This window comes from Ochotona curzoniae, unplaced genomic scaffold, assembly GCF_017591425.1.
Source record: "Ochotona curzoniae isolate NIBS_2020 unplaced genomic scaffold, NIBS_Ocur_1.0 scaffold_3223, whole genome shotgun sequence".
NCBI lineage: Eukaryota > Metazoa > Chordata > Mammalia > Lagomorpha > Ochotonidae > Ochotona > Ochotona curzoniae.
This window is the reverse complement of record NW_024467108.1, coordinates 4579467-4598009: the sequence shown is the minus strand read 5'-3', so window position 1 is coordinate 4598009 and position 18543 is coordinate 4579467. Positions and strand designations below refer to the sequence as shown.

The 18543-nt window shown below is 41.9% G+C and overlaps 1 protein-coding gene across 1 annotated transcript; it reads right to left on the bottom strand.

Annotated features, from left to right (window-relative positions):
* Positions 1–12: 12 nt before the first annotated feature.
* On the bottom strand, positions 13–17115 carry SPCS2 (signal peptidase complex subunit 2). Its single transcript, XM_040964263.1, has 5 exons — positions 16991–17115; positions 6512–6595; positions 5995–6155; positions 3892–4026; positions 13–876 (listed from the first exon to the last, which is right to left on the bottom strand). The coding sequence occupies exons 1-5, from the start codon at positions 17099–17101 to the stop codon at positions 690–692; spliced, it is 678 nt and encodes a 225-aa protein (XP_040820197.1). The 5' UTR covers positions 17102–17115; the 3' UTR covers positions 13–689.
* Positions 17116–18543: the final 1428 nt, after the last annotated feature.

The window sequence follows — 18543 nt, the reverse complement described above, 5'->3', positions numbered from 1 at the left end:
CTATGACTCTTATTTTTTTCACAACTTCTTTCCTTTTATTGAAAAAAATTTTAGAAAATGGCAGTTAATAAAGGGCACAAACAAATCAACAGGGAAAATACAGACAATATAAAACTAAAAACGCCACTGGCTTCTTTAATTGGTTAAGAGCACAAAATGTAACAGGCAAAGGTCTGTTTTAAACAAATTAAAATGCTATATATTTTTCAAATTCTCCCCAAGTCAGATACACACACCCACAAAAATGGTATGTGAAGGAAAGCTGTCATACACAAGAAGTTGTATCCTGAATTCTCAAACAGCTGTTGAAACAGGAATTAATAAAGTCACCAAGGGGTTAACAAGTTTAAAAAACTGAGTCTTCAAATTCTGCATGGCACAAAGCTATACTATGTAAGTAATGCTAGGTACAAAGGGAAAAGTCTGCACGGCTTTTAGCAAAAATGCTTTTCCAGAAAAGCAAATAAAATAATATGATCAGCAGACCGAATAGGTTACAGCTAGACATCAGAGCTACAACTTCTCATATCTGTGCTAAAAATTCTAGTTATCCAGAAAGGGCTAAATTCTCAGGACACAACAGGAACATTTTTAACACTCTTACTTTACCCATTTTACGCTGTTTGTTCCCCCCACCCACTGGGTAATTCAGCATGAGCCAGCATAAACTGGGCCACTTCTAGAATTGATTATTTTATTTTTCTTTCTGTGGCAAGACTGTCATGGAGCCTGGATATCTCAGGTTCATATGCATCCATGACCAGCGTTCCACTGTGGTCAAAAAACTTAGCAATGGACTTCGTGAATTCAGCTTCTCGTTGCTGCTTTGTTCTTCCACTGATGAAAGTCAGCTTCAGGGTGTATTTGTCATCAAACCTAAGTATGGGGCAAAGAAACCAATCAAAAATTAGACATATAGATTCAACCACTAATAATATAGCTCCAAGTGTTCATGAAGAACAGAGATAAGCTAGGATGTTATAGAGAACACATGCAAAAATCTCAAACAGAAACAACCTAAGGCCCCTGGCTGTCTTCAAAATATTAGTTCTGATTTTTAAGCACAGATGTCTTTCCTAACTGCACTTCCTTTGCTCTGTCAGCCATACAGACCATCTCCTTTCACTCCTGGAATTCATATTGCCATACTAGTAGATACTTCTCCCCAGTTACACCTTACCAGTTCCCATTTAAAAACAACTCACTTGGACAGAAACTTTTCTGTGAACCCTTACCAAACCCCTCACAACCTACCTCTGTAATCTGCCACAGCATCATCCATCAATATTCAACTCAAATACTGAGTGATTATTATATATCAGGATCTACTGACAGATATTTCATTGAGAGCATGAGGACCTAGCTTTCCACACACACACACACACACACACACACACACACACAAAAGGTTTTTCACAAAACAAAGTAAGTATTATGAAAAAACTACATATGATTTTCAAAGTTGTTTCTGCAAATTGGTAGCAATCAAATTTTTAGGAATACATTAAGAATTTTGCTTTCAAAGATGTACCCAAATTCCAGGCCACTTAGACTCTGCACTCTGTGATAATTTAGCTACAGGTCCTACTCTGACCCCATGCCTAGGACATCACTTGCTTTTTTATATGAATGTATGGATTCTTCAGCCAAATGTTAAGGTATTTTGAAAGCCATTACTATTTTCATCCATCTAAGAGGGCTCAATGGCATCTACTTCTGGTAGACTAACGTTCTACATTCAACACCACTACCTGTTTCTAGCTCCATTTACTGGAGTTTATTCAGGGACTCATCCAATTGCTGCTGACACCACAATAACTCTTACCTCTGGGCCCAGCTTTATTAGCAGTGGTACCTTAAGGTATAGCTAAGATAGAACATTAAATCATGAGCGGTGACCTAATGCATTTTAGAAACAGTTGTTCATTAATTCAAATATTTATTGAGCCTTAGATGTATATGTCAGGCAATTTTAGATGCTAAGGATTTACAGCATGGAACAAAATAAATGTCTGTCTTTAGGAACTTTCATTTTACTGAATCAGTGAATACATAATACAGAATAGTAACAACAACAATAAAAAAAACCACACAAGATGCTGTTTTAAACAAAGTAGGCAAAAAAGGCTGCACTAAGAATATTTCAGCTGAGGCCTAAGAAAGGTTAGAGGAGAGCAGGAGGAGCAGCCAGTGCAAAGGCAAAACATATCTACAATGGATGAAGAACAGTACAGGGGCCAGCATGAATGGAATGGATGAGGGGAGAATGTGAGCCATAGGAGATGAGGGATGTGTCTGCACATGTGTGGAGGGCAGAGGATAGATACAGACTGCTGAAACCTTCTCAGGGTTTCACATTTTTCTGAGTAAGTTTTGTAGTAGTTTGGGTAGAGGACTGAGTCGACTTGACTTAACATTTTGCAAGGATCACTTTGCTGGCTATGCTGTAAATAAACTATGGGCAGAAAGAGCAGCTACAGGGGTTCATTTTAGAACATTACCACAGTAACCTAAGTGAGAGATGACAGAAGCGATGCAGATGGTAAATGAGCAGACTGAATGCATACGATATGTTGACAGACTACAGAAAGGACCAGGAGATAGAAGTGAAAATGGCTCCAGAGTTCTATAAGGATGGAACTCACGCTGAGATGGGGAAAACTTAAGGAAGACAAGGTTTGGATGGAGGCAGCAGTTAGGTTCCGGACATGTTAACTCTGAGCATCTGGTTGGAATCCAATGTCAAACAGAAAGCTAAAACATACTTGGAGTTCAGAAAAGAGGTCTGGGATGAAAAATCGAGATGTAGAGATCTGCATCACATAGGCAGTATTTATGAAAGTCTCCTGTTGACTTATTCCACCAAGTAAATACAGAGAGGAAGTTCTAGAAAGAAACCACAACTGAATTCTGAATTTAGAAAGGGTGAAGGAAGATGAAGAGTCACAAAGGAGATGAAGGAAGATATTAAAGATTCTGTGCACTAATTTAGAAACCTAGTTTTCTTTTCTTTTTTTTAAGCTATCAAATACTAACAAGTCAAGTAAATAAGGTAAGAGAAGATTAGAGAAGCAGGTCCAAGTGATAATGGGAGAAAAGGAAAAGAGGGTCAAGATATGAGAAGAAGCATAAAGAGAATTTTCTCTTACTTGGTAGAAATTAACTGTATATCCGTACATCTGAAGCAATGATCCAGCATAGAGGAAAATATCAAGTAAGCAAAAACGGAAAAGAAATTTAAAAAACCAATGTGGAGGCTTTAGATAAATATTAAAATTACTGAGGCTGATTTGTTATTGGTAATAGCAAGGTTTACGGCACATTCAGAAAATAAGTGTAAGGCATGATGAAAAACAAGATCATTGGAACAACCGGTACTGGTACAACCATCTTTTTGGATATGGAAATCACCAAAATTTCTGGAAGGACATAGGAAGATACTTCAAAAAATCCATGTAAGAAATGGGAAAGTTATGCTTATTTTGGTAAAAATATATATATTTTTAAATCCATGTACAATGTTTTCATAATACACATTTTTTTCATGAATTTTTTAAAAACCTCTCATGTGCATGATTTTAAAAACTTTTAAATCAAAATGAGTTTATCTTTTAGTTCTAGTTTCCACAGATTTAAAACAAAAAAAAATACTCTGGTATGTTAGAAGGTACTAATAGATCAGAAACTATCTCTAAGAAAAGACTGGCTCTTAATTTAACTGCCATGAATGGCAAAATGAGATGACAGTCAATTCAAAGTGGAGGATTTGGGAGGAGGGCTGAGGTGAGGATAAACTAGGAACAGCAAAGAGGAACAAAAGGACACTTGCCTCTACCTCTGGTACCAACATAATGAACACCACAATTTAAGAATCTGTAAGGACGGTCATACCTTTTGAGACTGGAGGACAACTGCCAAATATCATCAGGATCCATTCCTGTAGGATCTTTCCTGTGGGCCACAAGAAAGATGCTCTTCTCTTTATATGAGGTATATATAGTAAGAATCCCCATCATCACAAAATAGGTTCAAATGAAGTTAAGGGAAAAATATAGAAACATGCAAAAAAGAGAAGTTACAAAAACTGACAAATGACCTCAGCAGCTTTCATAATCAGAATACTCAGATACTTCTGCCTTGCTGCCTAAAACACTTGAAAATTCAGCTATTTTATTTTAGTTAAAGATTTGTTATATTTATTTGAAAGGCATAGTAAGGCATAAGGAGAGACAGAGAGAAGCTTCCATTTGCTGGGACAATCCCCAAAAGGCCTCAACATCTGATGATGGTCCAGGCTGAAGCCAGGAGCTTGTTCCAGGTCTCTCTCGTTGGTGGCAGGTACCCAAGCACTTGGGTCACCTTGTACTGTTTTGCCAGGTGCATTAGCAGGGAGCTGGATAAGAAATGGAGCAGCCAGGACACGAATGGGATGCCAGTGTCACAGTTGGTGGCTTCATCTGTTAAAACTGTAATGGCAGCCCCAGCTACTTTACTTTCATCCTTTTAAGATATATAAGGCTCTCTCTGGTTAATTCTCCAAACATTTCAAAAATGAAAAAGAAAGATATGAACATAAACTAGCTCTCATCTTTTATGTTCAAGAACATGTTACATTTATTTCTCTATAAACAACTCATTAGCACTAATAAGAATAATGGACTTGACCATATTTAATCAACTGGTAATCAGTGATTTCAAAATATTTCACTATAAAATCAATTACTTTGTAAGTATACATGAGCTTATGTTGTTTCTGACAGTATTAACTAAAATACTTGAATACTTACTATGTACCAGAAACTGCTGAAAGAGCTTACTGCACATTGTGTCAATTCAAATGTGACTATCAGGGGAAGGAGGAAAGTATACTGCAAAGTGCACAGAATTTCAGGTGAGGCAGTCCTATTGTGGAATCTCAGCCTTTTAACAAGCCTAATACAGACAAATTACTTTTGTCCCCCAAGCCTCTTTGTCTTAAAAAAAAAAAAAAAAGATAAAAAAGATGATAATATACTTAGAAATGCCACAAGGAAAGGAGATGTGTGTATATGTAATGTGTATACAACTAAGACACCAGTTAGAATGCCTACGTCCATTAATCGACTCCAGTTCTGTATTCCAGTTATCTGCTACTGGAGACTCTGGGAGGCAGCAGAGAGATTTCAAGTGGTTCCTTCACCCTTATGGGCATTCTGAACTGAATATCCAGCTAATGGCTTCACATAGACCAGCTCTAGTTTGCTGCAAGTATTTAGGGAGTGTACCAGCAGTTACTTCTCTCTTCCTCTTTTAAATAAGGTAAACATATAAAAACCTGATATGATTATTCAAATGAGGTCTACATTTTGTTTTAAATAAATATAACTTTGATGGTACTTCATTTGTATGCATACTTTGGCACCATTGTGAAGTTGAAAAATCATGACCTTAAACCATTGTTGGGAACTGTATTACGTATAAAATGCATTATAAAATCTCTGATTCGATAGTTATAATTCTGAGTGTTTATTATCCTTATTTACTAGTAGCAAGTAAACAGTCTCAAAAAGGTTAAGCTCTCAGCAGCACAGACTTACAAACACCATGGATTTCAAACCCATGCGCTCTGTACTGCAAGCCCCTCAGCTCAGGACTTCCTAGTCAGCTCCACAGCTTCAAGGAAACCTGACCCAGATCTACATTTCCAAATCTGAATCCTTTTGTAACATTTTGGAATGAATGGCTTGAGGCAACCTGGTCTAACAAAGTTCTCGGGCAGAAATGGAAAGAGCGGGGTCTCACTATTACTGCACTGGTGTTCACATTAGTATTACAGAAACCTATACATTACTAGTGAAACTGAATTACATATAAAATAGCCACAATAAACCTAAAACACCATATAATTAGTAGATATGCACATCTCATAATGTCAAATTCTAACATCATTTGGTCCTAAAATGAAAGTTTGATTTTTGCCACTGGAAAACAAACTTGAGCAGCAATAAAGGATATGATATGACGCACAAGGCCAAAACGGGCTTCGACTCTGGAAATGGGTGCATGTAATCCCAAATCAAAGCCACTATTGCAAAGAAGCAGGAGATCGTACAGATGGTAAGGCGACCGTCAATTAAGCCAAAATTCTCCACATATTTATACTTTTCCAGAAGTACCTGGTGAGCAGAAAAAAAGAACCAAAATAATAGGAATGCTTCCTTTTTACTACCTTGTTCTATTCCCGTTTTCCATGATTCAAGTTATGTTAGGAATTATATAAATCTCACTTACCTTTCCCCCAAAGAACACAGTTAAACAGTTCTTTGCCCTTTTCAAATGGAGAAGATGGTCTCAAGGACAATAAATGAAGATTGCCAACATTTACCCTTTAACATATTTTCTTCCTCTTATTTTGTGAGGATTTTAGACACTGCTTTTTGGCTTGATTCTAACAATTACAGGAGATATATTTCAGGAAGTGGGCTACCAGCTACATACCTGCTAATGAACCCCTGCAAAAAAAAAAAAGTACCTTTTTGGCAGAATCATCCAGAGAGTTTTTCACAGCTGATCCATCCCACTTATCAATTTTTACAGGTTTATCATCAATCTTCCACTGGAAAACAAAAATTGTACAACAGGAAAGTGAGTATCTTACAGAAAGTAAAATAAACTATTTTGTGTAGTGCATCATTAAGTGTGCATAACATTTAGGCTGTTGTTCTCTGATGTTGGAGAACTTAAACAAAATCGTTTTACAAGCGATTTGGGGTCTGACACATTAGGCTACTGGCGAAAGTCCTTGCTTTGTACTAGCTGAGATCCCAAATGGGCGCTGCCCCAGTGACCCTGCTTCCCATCCAGCTCCCTGCTTGTGGCCTGGAAAAGCAGTAAAGGATGGACCGAAGTCTTGGGACCCTGCATCCATGTGGGAGACCCAGAAGTGGCTCCAGGCTCCAGGTTCCTGACTTTGCATCAGCTCAGCTCCAGCCTCTGTAGTCACTTGGGGAGTCAATCAGCAGATGACGATCTTCCTCTGTCTTTCCTCCTTTCTGCACATCTGACTGTCCAATAAAAATAAATAAATCTTTAAAGAGAGAGAGAGGGAGATTATAATGCCAAGGTTAGGCATTATAATCAGGTGGTTCTCCCATGATGCTGCCAGCCTCCACACAAATGAGCATCTACAAGGCTAGAACCAGAACACTCAGAAGGGCTCCAGAAACAGCCTAATGTGATTTCACACAGCTGCCCCCATTTTACTCAGAAACAAGTAAACCAAAACAAATTCCATTTGCTCATTCTTTCATTCTGTGCCCAGGGATCTCAGAAAATATCACAAAATGAGGAAAGTCTCCTTTTAAATTCCTAACAACTTTTTATAATTTATTAGCATGTCTTAACCTTAAAATGACAGCAAATCCAATATAGTTTGCTAGAAAGAACTACAAATCAATTACAAATCAAATTCTACAGTTAGCCCCATTAACAGTTACGTGACTTCAGACAAATTCTGCTTGAATTTCCCTCGCCCACAGAGGTGCAGAAGGTTTTCCACACACTGCCTCTCAGTGGGTATGTGTAAAAGGTTAGGACACCTTCCAAAGTCAATTTAGCTGCCTGGATTCAACTTCCCACCTCTAGATATTTTTCTATAACTGCATAGTATAGAATAATACATGCAGATACAGTTCATCCCCTATCAACACTGGTGTTAAAGAAACACGCCCATTCCAAGCTCAGCATGCTTGTCTTTTTCCTTTCTCAGAAAAAAAAAAAAAGGTCATTAACTTCAACATTTTTTAAAAATCATTTGTAAAAACAGCATAATGTACAAAAACTTGGGTCACTCCAAAAAGAAAATATTTTCATGAAGATTCAGCTAGACATCACTGCAGGCTATCACAGAAAAGAAACTTGGCTCCACAATCCAGAGGACATTTGGCAAAAATGTTCAAGGATGAGCCACAAACACAGCATTGCAACGTGTGCTGAAACAGCCTGACCTCTACCTCCACTGCCAGCTACTTCACAGTACTCTTTAGTAAATCGAATAGAACATTTCCAGGGAATCATACCAATCACAACAAAGGTGATAAATCGATTTCTGAAGAGATGGGAACACTCTATTCTGTGTGCCTGAACAACCCATAGGCCATTTCAAAACAGATAATGTCTCTGCTACAGTAAAGACATCTGGAAAGGCAGCAAGTTGATAATAGGATCTTATTTTTCTGGCCATTGTCTCCAACGGTTCATCCTGCTATAATGCAGAATTCTCTTCATGTTCTCTTCCACTGCGACTCAACAGTATTTCAGAAGTCATCTCCTCCCTCCACACACCACCCCCTCCCTGTCTTTCTCAACACTACATACAAATTGTTTTTCCTTCTGTACTAACAAGTTAATAAAAAGACAAGGGAGGGGTTGGTGCAATCGCTCAACTGACTATTCCTCTGCCTGAACAAACCAGTATCCCATACAGGCACCAGCTCATGTCCTGAATATTCCACTTTCCATCCAGCTCCCAGCTTGTGCCCTGGGAAAGCAGTTGAGGACGGTCCAAAGTCTTAGGACCCTGCACCCACATGGGAGACTTGGAAGAAGCTCCTGGCTCCTGGCTTCGATCAGATCAGCTCAGCTCTGGCCACTGTGGCCATTTGGGGAGTGAATCAGAGCACGGAAGAAATTTCTGGGTATCTCCTCTCTGTAAAATATATCTTTCCAATAAAAATAAACAAATTAAAAAAAAAAAAAGACAAGGTAAAGTTTACTGTTGTAAGACGCAGTATGCACAAGGGTTAACATATGCCTGAACCCTTCAGCTAGGCTGACCCTTGGCCAACTGGCTGATAAACAGTTCCCTACACCGATACAATGTGTTTCCTAAGAGTGGCTCCTTAACAATATAAGCAAAGTAATTTGTGTCAATTGTTTTTCCTTCTGGGAGCCTGCCACATTTAAGGCCAAATGTGTACTTAATTAACCAGGCCCTATTAGAAATTAAGCAGACACTCTCTAAGGAGACTCCCCTGCAGACATTACTCCACTGGCTTCGCTAGAGGAAATAAGTGTGTCCTTTGAGAACCAGTGGCAAAAGGCTCCTAATCTTGCATTTGGTTTCCTCTGGACTTCGCACATGAACCTTTCCTTTTGCTGAGGCTGCTGTGTGCCCTTTTGCTGTAACATGAGTACAACTATATTCTATGTCAATGGGTCCTTCTAGCAAATTATCAATTAGGTGGTCTTGGGGATCCAATTCAGGCAGCATAATAAAGATACACGCATTTATTTACTTAGTTGCTATTTGCTCCACATGTATTTTATTTAGTTGCTATTTACACTAAGGTCATTCCCATATGCAGTTTTTTTTTTTAACATTTATTTATTTATTGGAAAGTCAGATATACAGAGAGGAGGAGAGACAGAGAGGAAGAGCTTCTGTCCGATGATTCACTCCCCAAGTGAGCACAACGGCTGATGCTATGCCAATCGGAAGCCAAGATCCAGGAACTTCTTCTGGGTATCCCACACGGGTGCAGGGTCCCAAAGCTTTGGGCCATCCTTGACTGCTTTCCCAGGCCACAAGCAGGGAGCTGGATGGGAAGTGGAGCTGCCGGGATTAGAACTGGCATCCATATGGGATCCCGGGGCGTTCAAGGTGAGAACTTTAGCTGCTAGGCCATGCCGCCGGGCCCCCCATATGCAGTTTTAAGAGTAAAAAGAAAATATTTGCTTTCTTATTTCCCCTGAAGATCCTTGACATTGTCATCATCCCTAGAGAAAGGCAAGGATCTTTACCTCTCTATAAATCTACCTTTCCATCAAAAATAAATAATTCTTAAAAAAAAAAAAAAGTGGATATAAGCTGCAAGGAGGAAAAAGGAGTAGGAAATGAGGTGCATGAGAAAGGGATCTTAGGTGCTGCTCACTCAGTTAAAGAACTAGAACTTTACTGAGGAAAGCAGCAGAGAATATTTTAAGCAAAATAATAATCAAATGCATGGCTTTAAAAAAAAACCTAGAATTAGCGGAACGATTGACTTATAAGCCAGAATACAAAAGGGAGGGGGAGAGGCGAGAGAGAAAAAGATCTTCCACCCGCCGGTTCATTCCCCATTCAGCTGCTAAGGCTGCAGTTGGTTTAGAGCAAAAACAGAGGAACTACATTCTGGCCTCTCAGATCCTCAGCCACCACCTGCTGCCTTCCAGGCACATCAGTAGGAAGCTAATACGGGGGCAGCAGCTGAGACCTCAACCAGCGCTCAGATGTGGGATGTTGGTGTTGGAAGAAGCAGCTTAACCCACTGTGTCACAACACCAGCTCCCAAATCTGTGTTTGTGTGTGTGTGGGGAGGGGGGGTTGTTTTGTTTTTGTATTGTTTTGTTTTGTTTGTCATTTTTGTGGTGAACTGGCAAACAGTCTGAAATTGGATTAGGCCTGATTGAAAGACAAAATCTGAAAAGGTCAATGGAGCAGCAGCAGGGGAACGCAAAGGAAACATTTAAGTAGAACTGGTAGGACTTAGTGACAGGACCGGTTATAAGGAACCCAAGAGACAGATGATCACTACTAGAATTAAGAGTTTTGGAAGTCTTGTTCCAGCCATCATGTCACTTTCAGAAAGAACACAGAACGAAGGAGGGTATTCATCTTGTAGATGTGAAGTCTGAGGTGTTTAAGCTCTACCTTATGTTTTGTCTTCCTTTGACTTCAGCATTTCCTAAGGAGATAATGTAAACTGATGGTAGACTCAGAAGTTATTGCTACTTGAGTTGGAAATGTAAAGACACCCCTAACCTCCACATGTATACACTCACCAAGAAAAGGTCCAAAGCAGTAACTGAGGATAAGGAAAAACTGTTAAGTTTAGGGAGAGAAGTCTCATCTTTGGAATATGCCATCACCTAATTTAGATCTCAATTCAGAAAGACCCTATCTCTCAGAGACTGATTATATCTCTTAGCAACATACAAGTTTCAATTTCAACCTATTTTTTATTAAAAAATAAAAATTAAAAACTGACCAAGAATTCTTATCACTGGAGTTAGCCAACCAGGAATTAGAAATTACTACATGTCAAAAAATATATATAAAAGAAATTACAGGGCCCGGCATGGTGGCGCAGTGGTTAAGGTCCTCGCCTTGCACGCCCGGGATCCCATATGGGCGCCGGTTCTAATCCCAGCAGCCCCGCTTCCCTTCCAGCTCCCTGCCTGTGGCCCGGGAAAGCAGTCAAGGACAGCCCAAAGCTTTGGGACCCTGCACCCGTGTGGGATACCCGGAAGAAGTTCCTGGATCCTGTTGGGCATATTATCGGCCGTTGTGCTCACTTGGGGAGTGAATCATCGGATGGAAGATCATCCTCTCTGTCTCTCCTCTCTGTATATCCGCCTTTCCAATAAAAAAATAATAAAAATAAATCTTAAAAAAAAAAAAAAGAAATTACTACATGTCAATTAAATTATAAACATGCCAGAGAAACAGATTCTGGGGTTTTGCATGGCCTCTTTTACTACAGAGAGCAGTGACCAAGCTGCCACACCAGCCTGGTCCCTGACTGGAGACTTCTACACTACCTTTCTATTGGTTCACGTCCCAAATGGCCAAAATGGCTGGAGCTAGGATAGTCCAAAGCCAGGAGCTTCTTCCGGGTCTGCCCTGTGGATACAGAAGACCCAGGCCTTTGGCCATCCTCTGTTGCTCTCTCCTAGGTCATTAGCAGGAAGCTAGATCAAAGTGCAATGCAAAACTGTTGTCCATATTGGATGCCAGCATTGCAGGCGTAATATTATCGCACAACACCTTGGCATCAGCCCCAGCTGTAAGATTTCTTGTAATCTTATCAGATTCATAATTTCCTGTTCAATTGTCATTTTCTTGATAATGTCCTTTGATACATCTTTTAGTTCCATTAGATCAAAAAATGAGTTCTAAGATACTATTAAAATTCAGTTTTTAGAAGTGTTAAAACCCAGTAGCTTGTTTATTTAAATACAATTATACACAATTACAGCAATGTCATAAAACTGTTCCTCTGCTGTAGCAAGGTAACAAGGCACAGGCAGATCGCCAGGTCTGGCAACCTAAGACACTACCCAGGAGAGTAAAGGAGGAGGCATAACCTAAGGAGCCATGGTTGGTGGGTGACAGAGCTAAAGCCATTGCTCAGGTGTCCCACCTCAGAGCAGATGCTCTTCCCAGTCCTACATGAACTAGCACAAGGCCTGCTCCCGTAGGAGAGACAAGGCACTGAGCCAGGCTGAGTCCAGGGAGAAGCATGGGAGAAGCTGGAATGTTACTACTAACTCACTCAGTTATTTCGGGCAAGTTATTTCATCTTCCCCTCTCTGACTGTCCCAGGGGGCTATATAAATAAGGAACTGGAAGAGATTTGCTTCAAGGTCTCCTCATTATAAAATTTTAAAGAAATTTATACAAAGCAGAATAAAGAAAAAATAACCCCTTAAAATTTCAGAACCAGAAAGGACCTTCGCATGCAAGAGTAACAGAGAAGTGTGATTTAATACAGATGCCCAGTGCCACTGTCAGAAAATCTGGTTCGGGTCTGCAGGAGAATCCAGACATCTGTTGCTTTTAACTCATACCCAAGACAGTCTGATGCAGACAATCTTCATATCATGTGCGAGAAGCCAGCTCTTTAAAGACTTTTACTATGCCCATTCACAAAAGAGAAACTTGAGATACAAGGAGATTTATTAACCTGCCCAACAACACACATCTAGCAAGTGGCAGACTGGCTCCAGAGCTCGTGTTCCCAACTAAGATGCGAAAGCTGAACTTAATATCAGGTAGACAGCCCAGCCAGGAGACAGAATCCAGGTGTGAAGTTAACAGGAAATTTGGAATGCAAAATTTAACATTACATATCAATTTCAATAGCCGAAACAAATTAAGGAAGTAGCCTTTAAAAGTCACACATAGAAAAAAAATCCACTTGATACATTTGGGGCAAAATAATAGTGCAATCATCAAACTTAAATCTTTCTGAAATGGAGACCAGAAGACTATGCATTTGCATACCAATATCAAGAAACTGAGAACAGCTGTTCTAGGCAGTTCCTCAAGTACAGAAATTCACGTGTTAGGGAAAGCTAGTAGCACGTTTGCATTTTCTTATTACATTTCTTTACAGTAAGAAATAAAATTAAAATCCTCCCCTCAAAACCAAGTCAAATTAAATGAAACAGATGTTATGGCAAATAACAGGTCTCATTCCCATAGAGCAAAAACTTCTCCATTCACTCAGATTCTACTGCACTGAGAATAACATTTCCTCCATCTTCTCCCCAACAGTAACCTTCAGTGTTTGCACAATTAAAGGTACAGACTCAGAAGCTGTTTCTGAAGATTGAGGTGGCAGATTTCAAGACTTTTCTGTTAGGAGATTCAATGCTGCAAGGATTTATTTCATCTTGTATCGATCATGGACAGTTAGATCCTAATGGAAAATGGACAAAATGGTAGAATAAGACAGTTTGTCATTTTACTGACAGTTTAATTCCCAAGTGCAGTGTCAGAGGAATTTAGAGGGGAAACAGCAATACCTAAGACTAAAATGAAGTTTTCGAAGAACTTAAACAGGGCCTGATATTATAGCCTAGTGGCTAAAGTCTTCACCATGTAACCACCAGGATCCCATACTGGCTGTGGTTCTTATTCCAGCTGCTCTACTTCCCTTACAGCTTCCTGCTTGTGGCCTGAGAAAGCAGGAAAGGATGCACAAAGCTTTGGAACCCTGTACCTGTGTGGGAAACCCGGAAGGAGCTCCTGGCTTCGGATTTGCTCAGCTCTGCCCATTGCAACCACTTGGGGAGTGAACCAGTGAACAGAAGATGTTTCTCTCTGTCTCTCCTTCTTTTCTCTATTTAAATCTGATTTTCCAATAAAATTAAATAAAATTTTTTAAAAAGTGGATTAAAAGAACTTAAATCGTTCTTGACTATTTTCTTCTCTCTTCTGTTGCTCACTTATTTATATCTTAGCTCAAGATTTTTTTGAAAACTAATATGCTGTTCTTCTGTTCCCCATCAAGTCAGGTCTCACTTCTAGGGAAGCCATACCCAAAATGTCCTTTGGGCATCCCACCTTCATCAATTAGATCTCAAGGATCATCTTCCTTTATTGGAACTTCTGTAAAAAATATATCCTTGGGGCCCAGCATGATAGCCTAGCAGCTAAAGTCCTCACTATGCATGCACCAGGGTACTATATGGGCACTGGTTCTAATCCCAGTAGCCCCGCTTCCCATCCAGCTTTCTGCCTGTGGCCTGGGAAAACAGCTGAGGATGGTCCAAAGGCTTGGGACCCTACACCCACATGGGAGACCAGGAAGAGGCTCTGGGTTCCTGGCTTTGGATTGGCACAGCTCTGGCCATTGTGACCACTTGGGAAATAAATCAACAGATGGAAGATCTTCCTCTCTGTCCCTCCTCCTCTTTGTATATTTGGCTTTGCAATAAAAATAAGTCTAAAAAACATATATATTTGGGTTCAGGCACTGTGGTCTGGTGAATTAGGCTGTGACTTGAAAATCCAACATCCCATTAGGGTACCAGTTTGAGTACTGGCTGTCCCACTTCTAATCTAGTTCCCTGATAACGTATCTGGAAAGGCAGCATTTGGATAAAGCTTCTGGCTTCAAGCTGGATCAGAACTGAGGGGAGCAGCACTTGGAGAGGGAACCAGCTGATAGAGGTATCTCTCTCACCTTTGACTCTCCTTCTCTGCCTTTCAAATACATATTTTTTTAAAGTATAAATTTGAATATACTACATATTTCCTAAATTAAGTAGCTATAATATTTTTGAGTTTCACTCTATGCTTAGGTTTTTTTTTTTTTAATATTCTAACAGTATTTTTCTTATTTTCTTTTATTGGAAAGGCAGATTTACAAAGAGAGACAAACAGAAAAATCTTTCATCCACTGGTTCACTCACCAAATAGCTGCAGCAGCCAAAGCTGAGCAGATCTGGAGCTTCCGAGTCTCCCACGTGGGTGCAGGGTCCCAAGGTTTTGGGCCGTCCTTGACTACTTTCCCAGGCCACAGACAGGGAGGTGGATGGGAAGTGGGGCTGCCAGGATAAGAATGTGCACCCATATGGGTTCCCAGTGTGTTCAAGGTGAGGACTTTAGCCTCCAGGCTACTGCGCCAGGCCTCGAAAGTACTATTCTTGATTTTTTTTTCTCCATCACATATTCATATTGGGAACTACAACTAAGAGATTGCGAATGTGTACCTTATATGAGTCTCTCCAAAATTCTGTGTTCTAAATGTCCAAGACTCTAACATTTCAGATGAAAAATCTTCATACTATTTACAAGAAGTAGTGCTATCTCAAAGCTGAAATATTATGATTCCCAAATCCAGGTTCCTTCAGTAACACAATGAGGCCATACATTAGCTGGCCCTGCAGTTTTCCAACCAAAAATCAACCAACCTGGGAAAGGAAATACTTAGGGAGAAAAATCCTGTGTGCTGACCGTCAACTCTGTCATTGTCCTTATTCCCTAAAACAGTAAACAACTAGTTACAGAGCATTTAGAGTGTATTAAGTTACCTAGAGACAATTCAAAGGAAACTGGAGAAAGAGCATGGGTTACGGGCCAACATCACACCCTTTTGTATCAAGGACCGGAGTATCTGCAGACTCTGATATCTGTGGGGGTCCTGGAATCTCTCCCCTCTGCTGACTCAGAGGCACCATGCTTACCTTTGCTGTGAGGAGCAAAGGGGAAGGCTTCAGTAGAGAAATCCCTGCAGGAAGCATGTGCTCAGGCTGTGGGGCACTCACCCGCACAAAGGCAGGATTCGTATACAAAATGAACATCCACCCGAAACTCTTACACTTCTAGAGGCGATTTACACACCAACCTCCAAAATGTGACCCTGTCTCTGGAGAAAGGTTAAGAGCGTGAAAACCAAATAAAGAAAAATCAACGACTCTTGACAAGGCCAAAGAACTGCATCAGATCCATTTACTAAGCATGGTCCACGCTTTAGGCACTGGGAGGTCTGTCTGAGGGGTGTTCTCAATTAAAAAAAAAATCCTTATCTGTTTATGATGAACAACACTACGCTTAGCACTGCTGTTAAACCAGTCCGGAGACCCACTACGGAAAAACTGGACTATACCACTGCGCAGATGAGCAAATACAGGGGTTGCAGACAGATTTCAAGGTCACAGAGCTAATTAGAAGTATAACCAAGACTAGGACCCAGCTCTCCAGGCAGTTGTTTAATCCAGATGCTGTGCAAAGGGCAAGCACCAAACCTGAAGAAGAACCTTTCTATCTTTTCTGCTTAGGTCTATGCTGCTAGAACTGCAGTCCAAGAAAAAAAAAATGGGCAAAGAAAAGAGCAAGCAGTGCATCTGATGGCAACCAGTGGAGAAACAAGGGGAGAGGGAAGGAAGACAAGAGGTGGGGAATCTTCTCAAAGGCCTCTCGCAGGCCGCCGGCAAAGCCAGTACGTGGCGTTAACAACGCCCGGGAAGTTCAGTAAGCAGAAGGCAAGGCGCACTCAATCCCTGTCAACACGCAGGGAGGGGAGTTTGGGGCGATCCTGACGGTGGAAGAGACTATAGCTCCTTCGACCTTCAGTTTTCCCCGACAGAGAAATGGGCAGCCCAGGGCGGGGAGGGGGGAGCGACGGTCACGATGGAATATGGGAATAACGGAATGAGAGGAATAAACTGTGGCGGCCAGCACTACGGACCAAGAACAGGGGGAAAAAAGCGATGGCCACGACGTAACACGGGAATAACAGAATGAGGAGAATAGACCACGTGGCTGCAGCACCAGGAACCAAGCACTCTCAGGGGAAGGAATCCCTGGAGAGGCGTGGGCGTGGGTGGGTGCCCGTGGTGGTCCGACAAGGGCTTCTGAAGAGGCCGCCAAAGGGGAGGGGGGCAGGGATGGGAAGACGAGATCGCCACCTCAGGGGCTTCCCCCAGGTTCGACTGTCCGCGCCCCCAGCCGGCTTCTCACCTTATCCAACAAGCCGCTGCGGCCACTACTTGTCCCGCCGCTGGGACCACCGCAAGCCCCAGCACCACCTCCGCCACCGCTCCTCCCGCCCTGTGCAGCCGACGCAGCCATCTTGTCTGCCACCGCGTCTCCCTCCCCTCCGACTTGTCCGCAGCCGATTGGCTGAAACGGACGGCGTGACGCGCCGCGCGGGGTCCTTCGGGATTCGTAGTTCAAGGCTCGCGGACGCTAGGTTGTCCGCGTAAGTGATCGCGGGGCTTGCCGGGAATTGTAGTTAGAAGCTCTAGCCACCGGTTGCCACCCAGACGGGCAGCCGCCGCTTCGCTGTTACCAAGCAGTAGGGCAGCTAGTGGCCGGCGCCACCGTGGAGCGGCTCCGAGATCCCTGCGGGGCTCGCAGGCGCGCATCCCGCCTCCCCGGGACGTCGCCTCCGCGGACAGCTCGGAGGCGGAAGCGACGCCGGAGGCAGGTGTGCCTGGAAACTTAATTTATGTGACTTTAAGTCGGCGCCCCCTCAGATTGTAGGTCCTAACCGGGTAGGGAGGAGTCCTTCATCTTCTGTGGGTCGCTGTCAAACGACAGACTCATAGCTGTGAGAACTCAGGTTTACTCTTGCCTGCTACATGCCAAGGTCCTGTGTGCATTTACAGCTATTTTTTCCTTTAGTCTCAGGTGTGGAACCCGCAAGGAACTGCCCCGAGGGCCAGATCGCAGGCGGTGTTGAGCCAGGTCTGTGGGATTGGGGGTGTGTGTTTGTTTTTTGCTTATTAACATCAAAAGCCATGGTATTTACCCTCGTGCATTCCACTGTGACCGCTTTAGGATGTCATAGTATTCTGTATTTTAACGAATCAGTAGTTCATCTTGTTAAGGTTTGAGGCCGTTAGTTTGCACGTGAAAATAATAATCACTAAATAGTGGATAAGGTTTCTTTACCCCCCATGAAAGCTATCTCTGGTCACTCCAGCCAGGGGCTTCTGAAGCGTTGTGGTGATATCTGGTAACGTTTCGTTTTTCAAGACCCAGCTCTCCTGTCACCTGCTCTAGGACACCCTCCCTTGCCCTTGATGCTTTCCTTTTCATGGGTCGATGGTGCTGATAGCATATTGTTCTCAGTTCAGTTTAGCTCCTTAGCTCGCACTGAGACTTTACCTTGAGTGGGCCAGGCCTTGTGTGAAATGTTGGGGATAAACAGGGTCCAAGACCAGCTTTCTGGAGACTTTTCTCCTGGACTTGTTTGGGGTGGAGAACAGACCACTTCTCATGTGCTTCCATTAAGAAATAGGCCTGAGGTGGTAGCTGTAGGAGCCAAGCAAAATGGAACAAGTATGTCTATGCAGATGAAAAACACATATGCCTCTGTGTGTATGTGTTTGTGTGTGAAAGAGGGAGAGAGGAAGGGGCGAGGAATGAGTATATATGAATATATTTGGGAGCTAGGGGTACCACAGTCCCATTGATTAGCTCAGTCAAGTTTGAGCTAGAAACCAGAAGCAGGTGAAGCTAGTGTAGGCCTGCAGGCAACAAGCTTGGAACTTAGATGTTCTTTTTTC

Excerpts from the sequence above, each read along its gene's own strand:
- SPCS2 (XM_040964263.1), bottom strand. The coding sequence starts at position 17,101 with ATGGCTGCGTCGGCTGCACAGGGCGGGAGGAGCGGTGGCGGAGGTGGT. Across the intron at positions 6,596-16,990 it reads GCAGCGGCTTGTTGGATAAG|TGGAAGATTGATGATAAACC; the intron begins GTGAGAAGCCGG and ends TTTGTTTTCCAG. Across the intron at positions 4,027-5,994 it reads TTGGCCTTGTGCGTCATATC|CTATTTTGTGATGATGGGGA; the intron begins ATATCCTTTATT and ends CTTCATTTGAAC.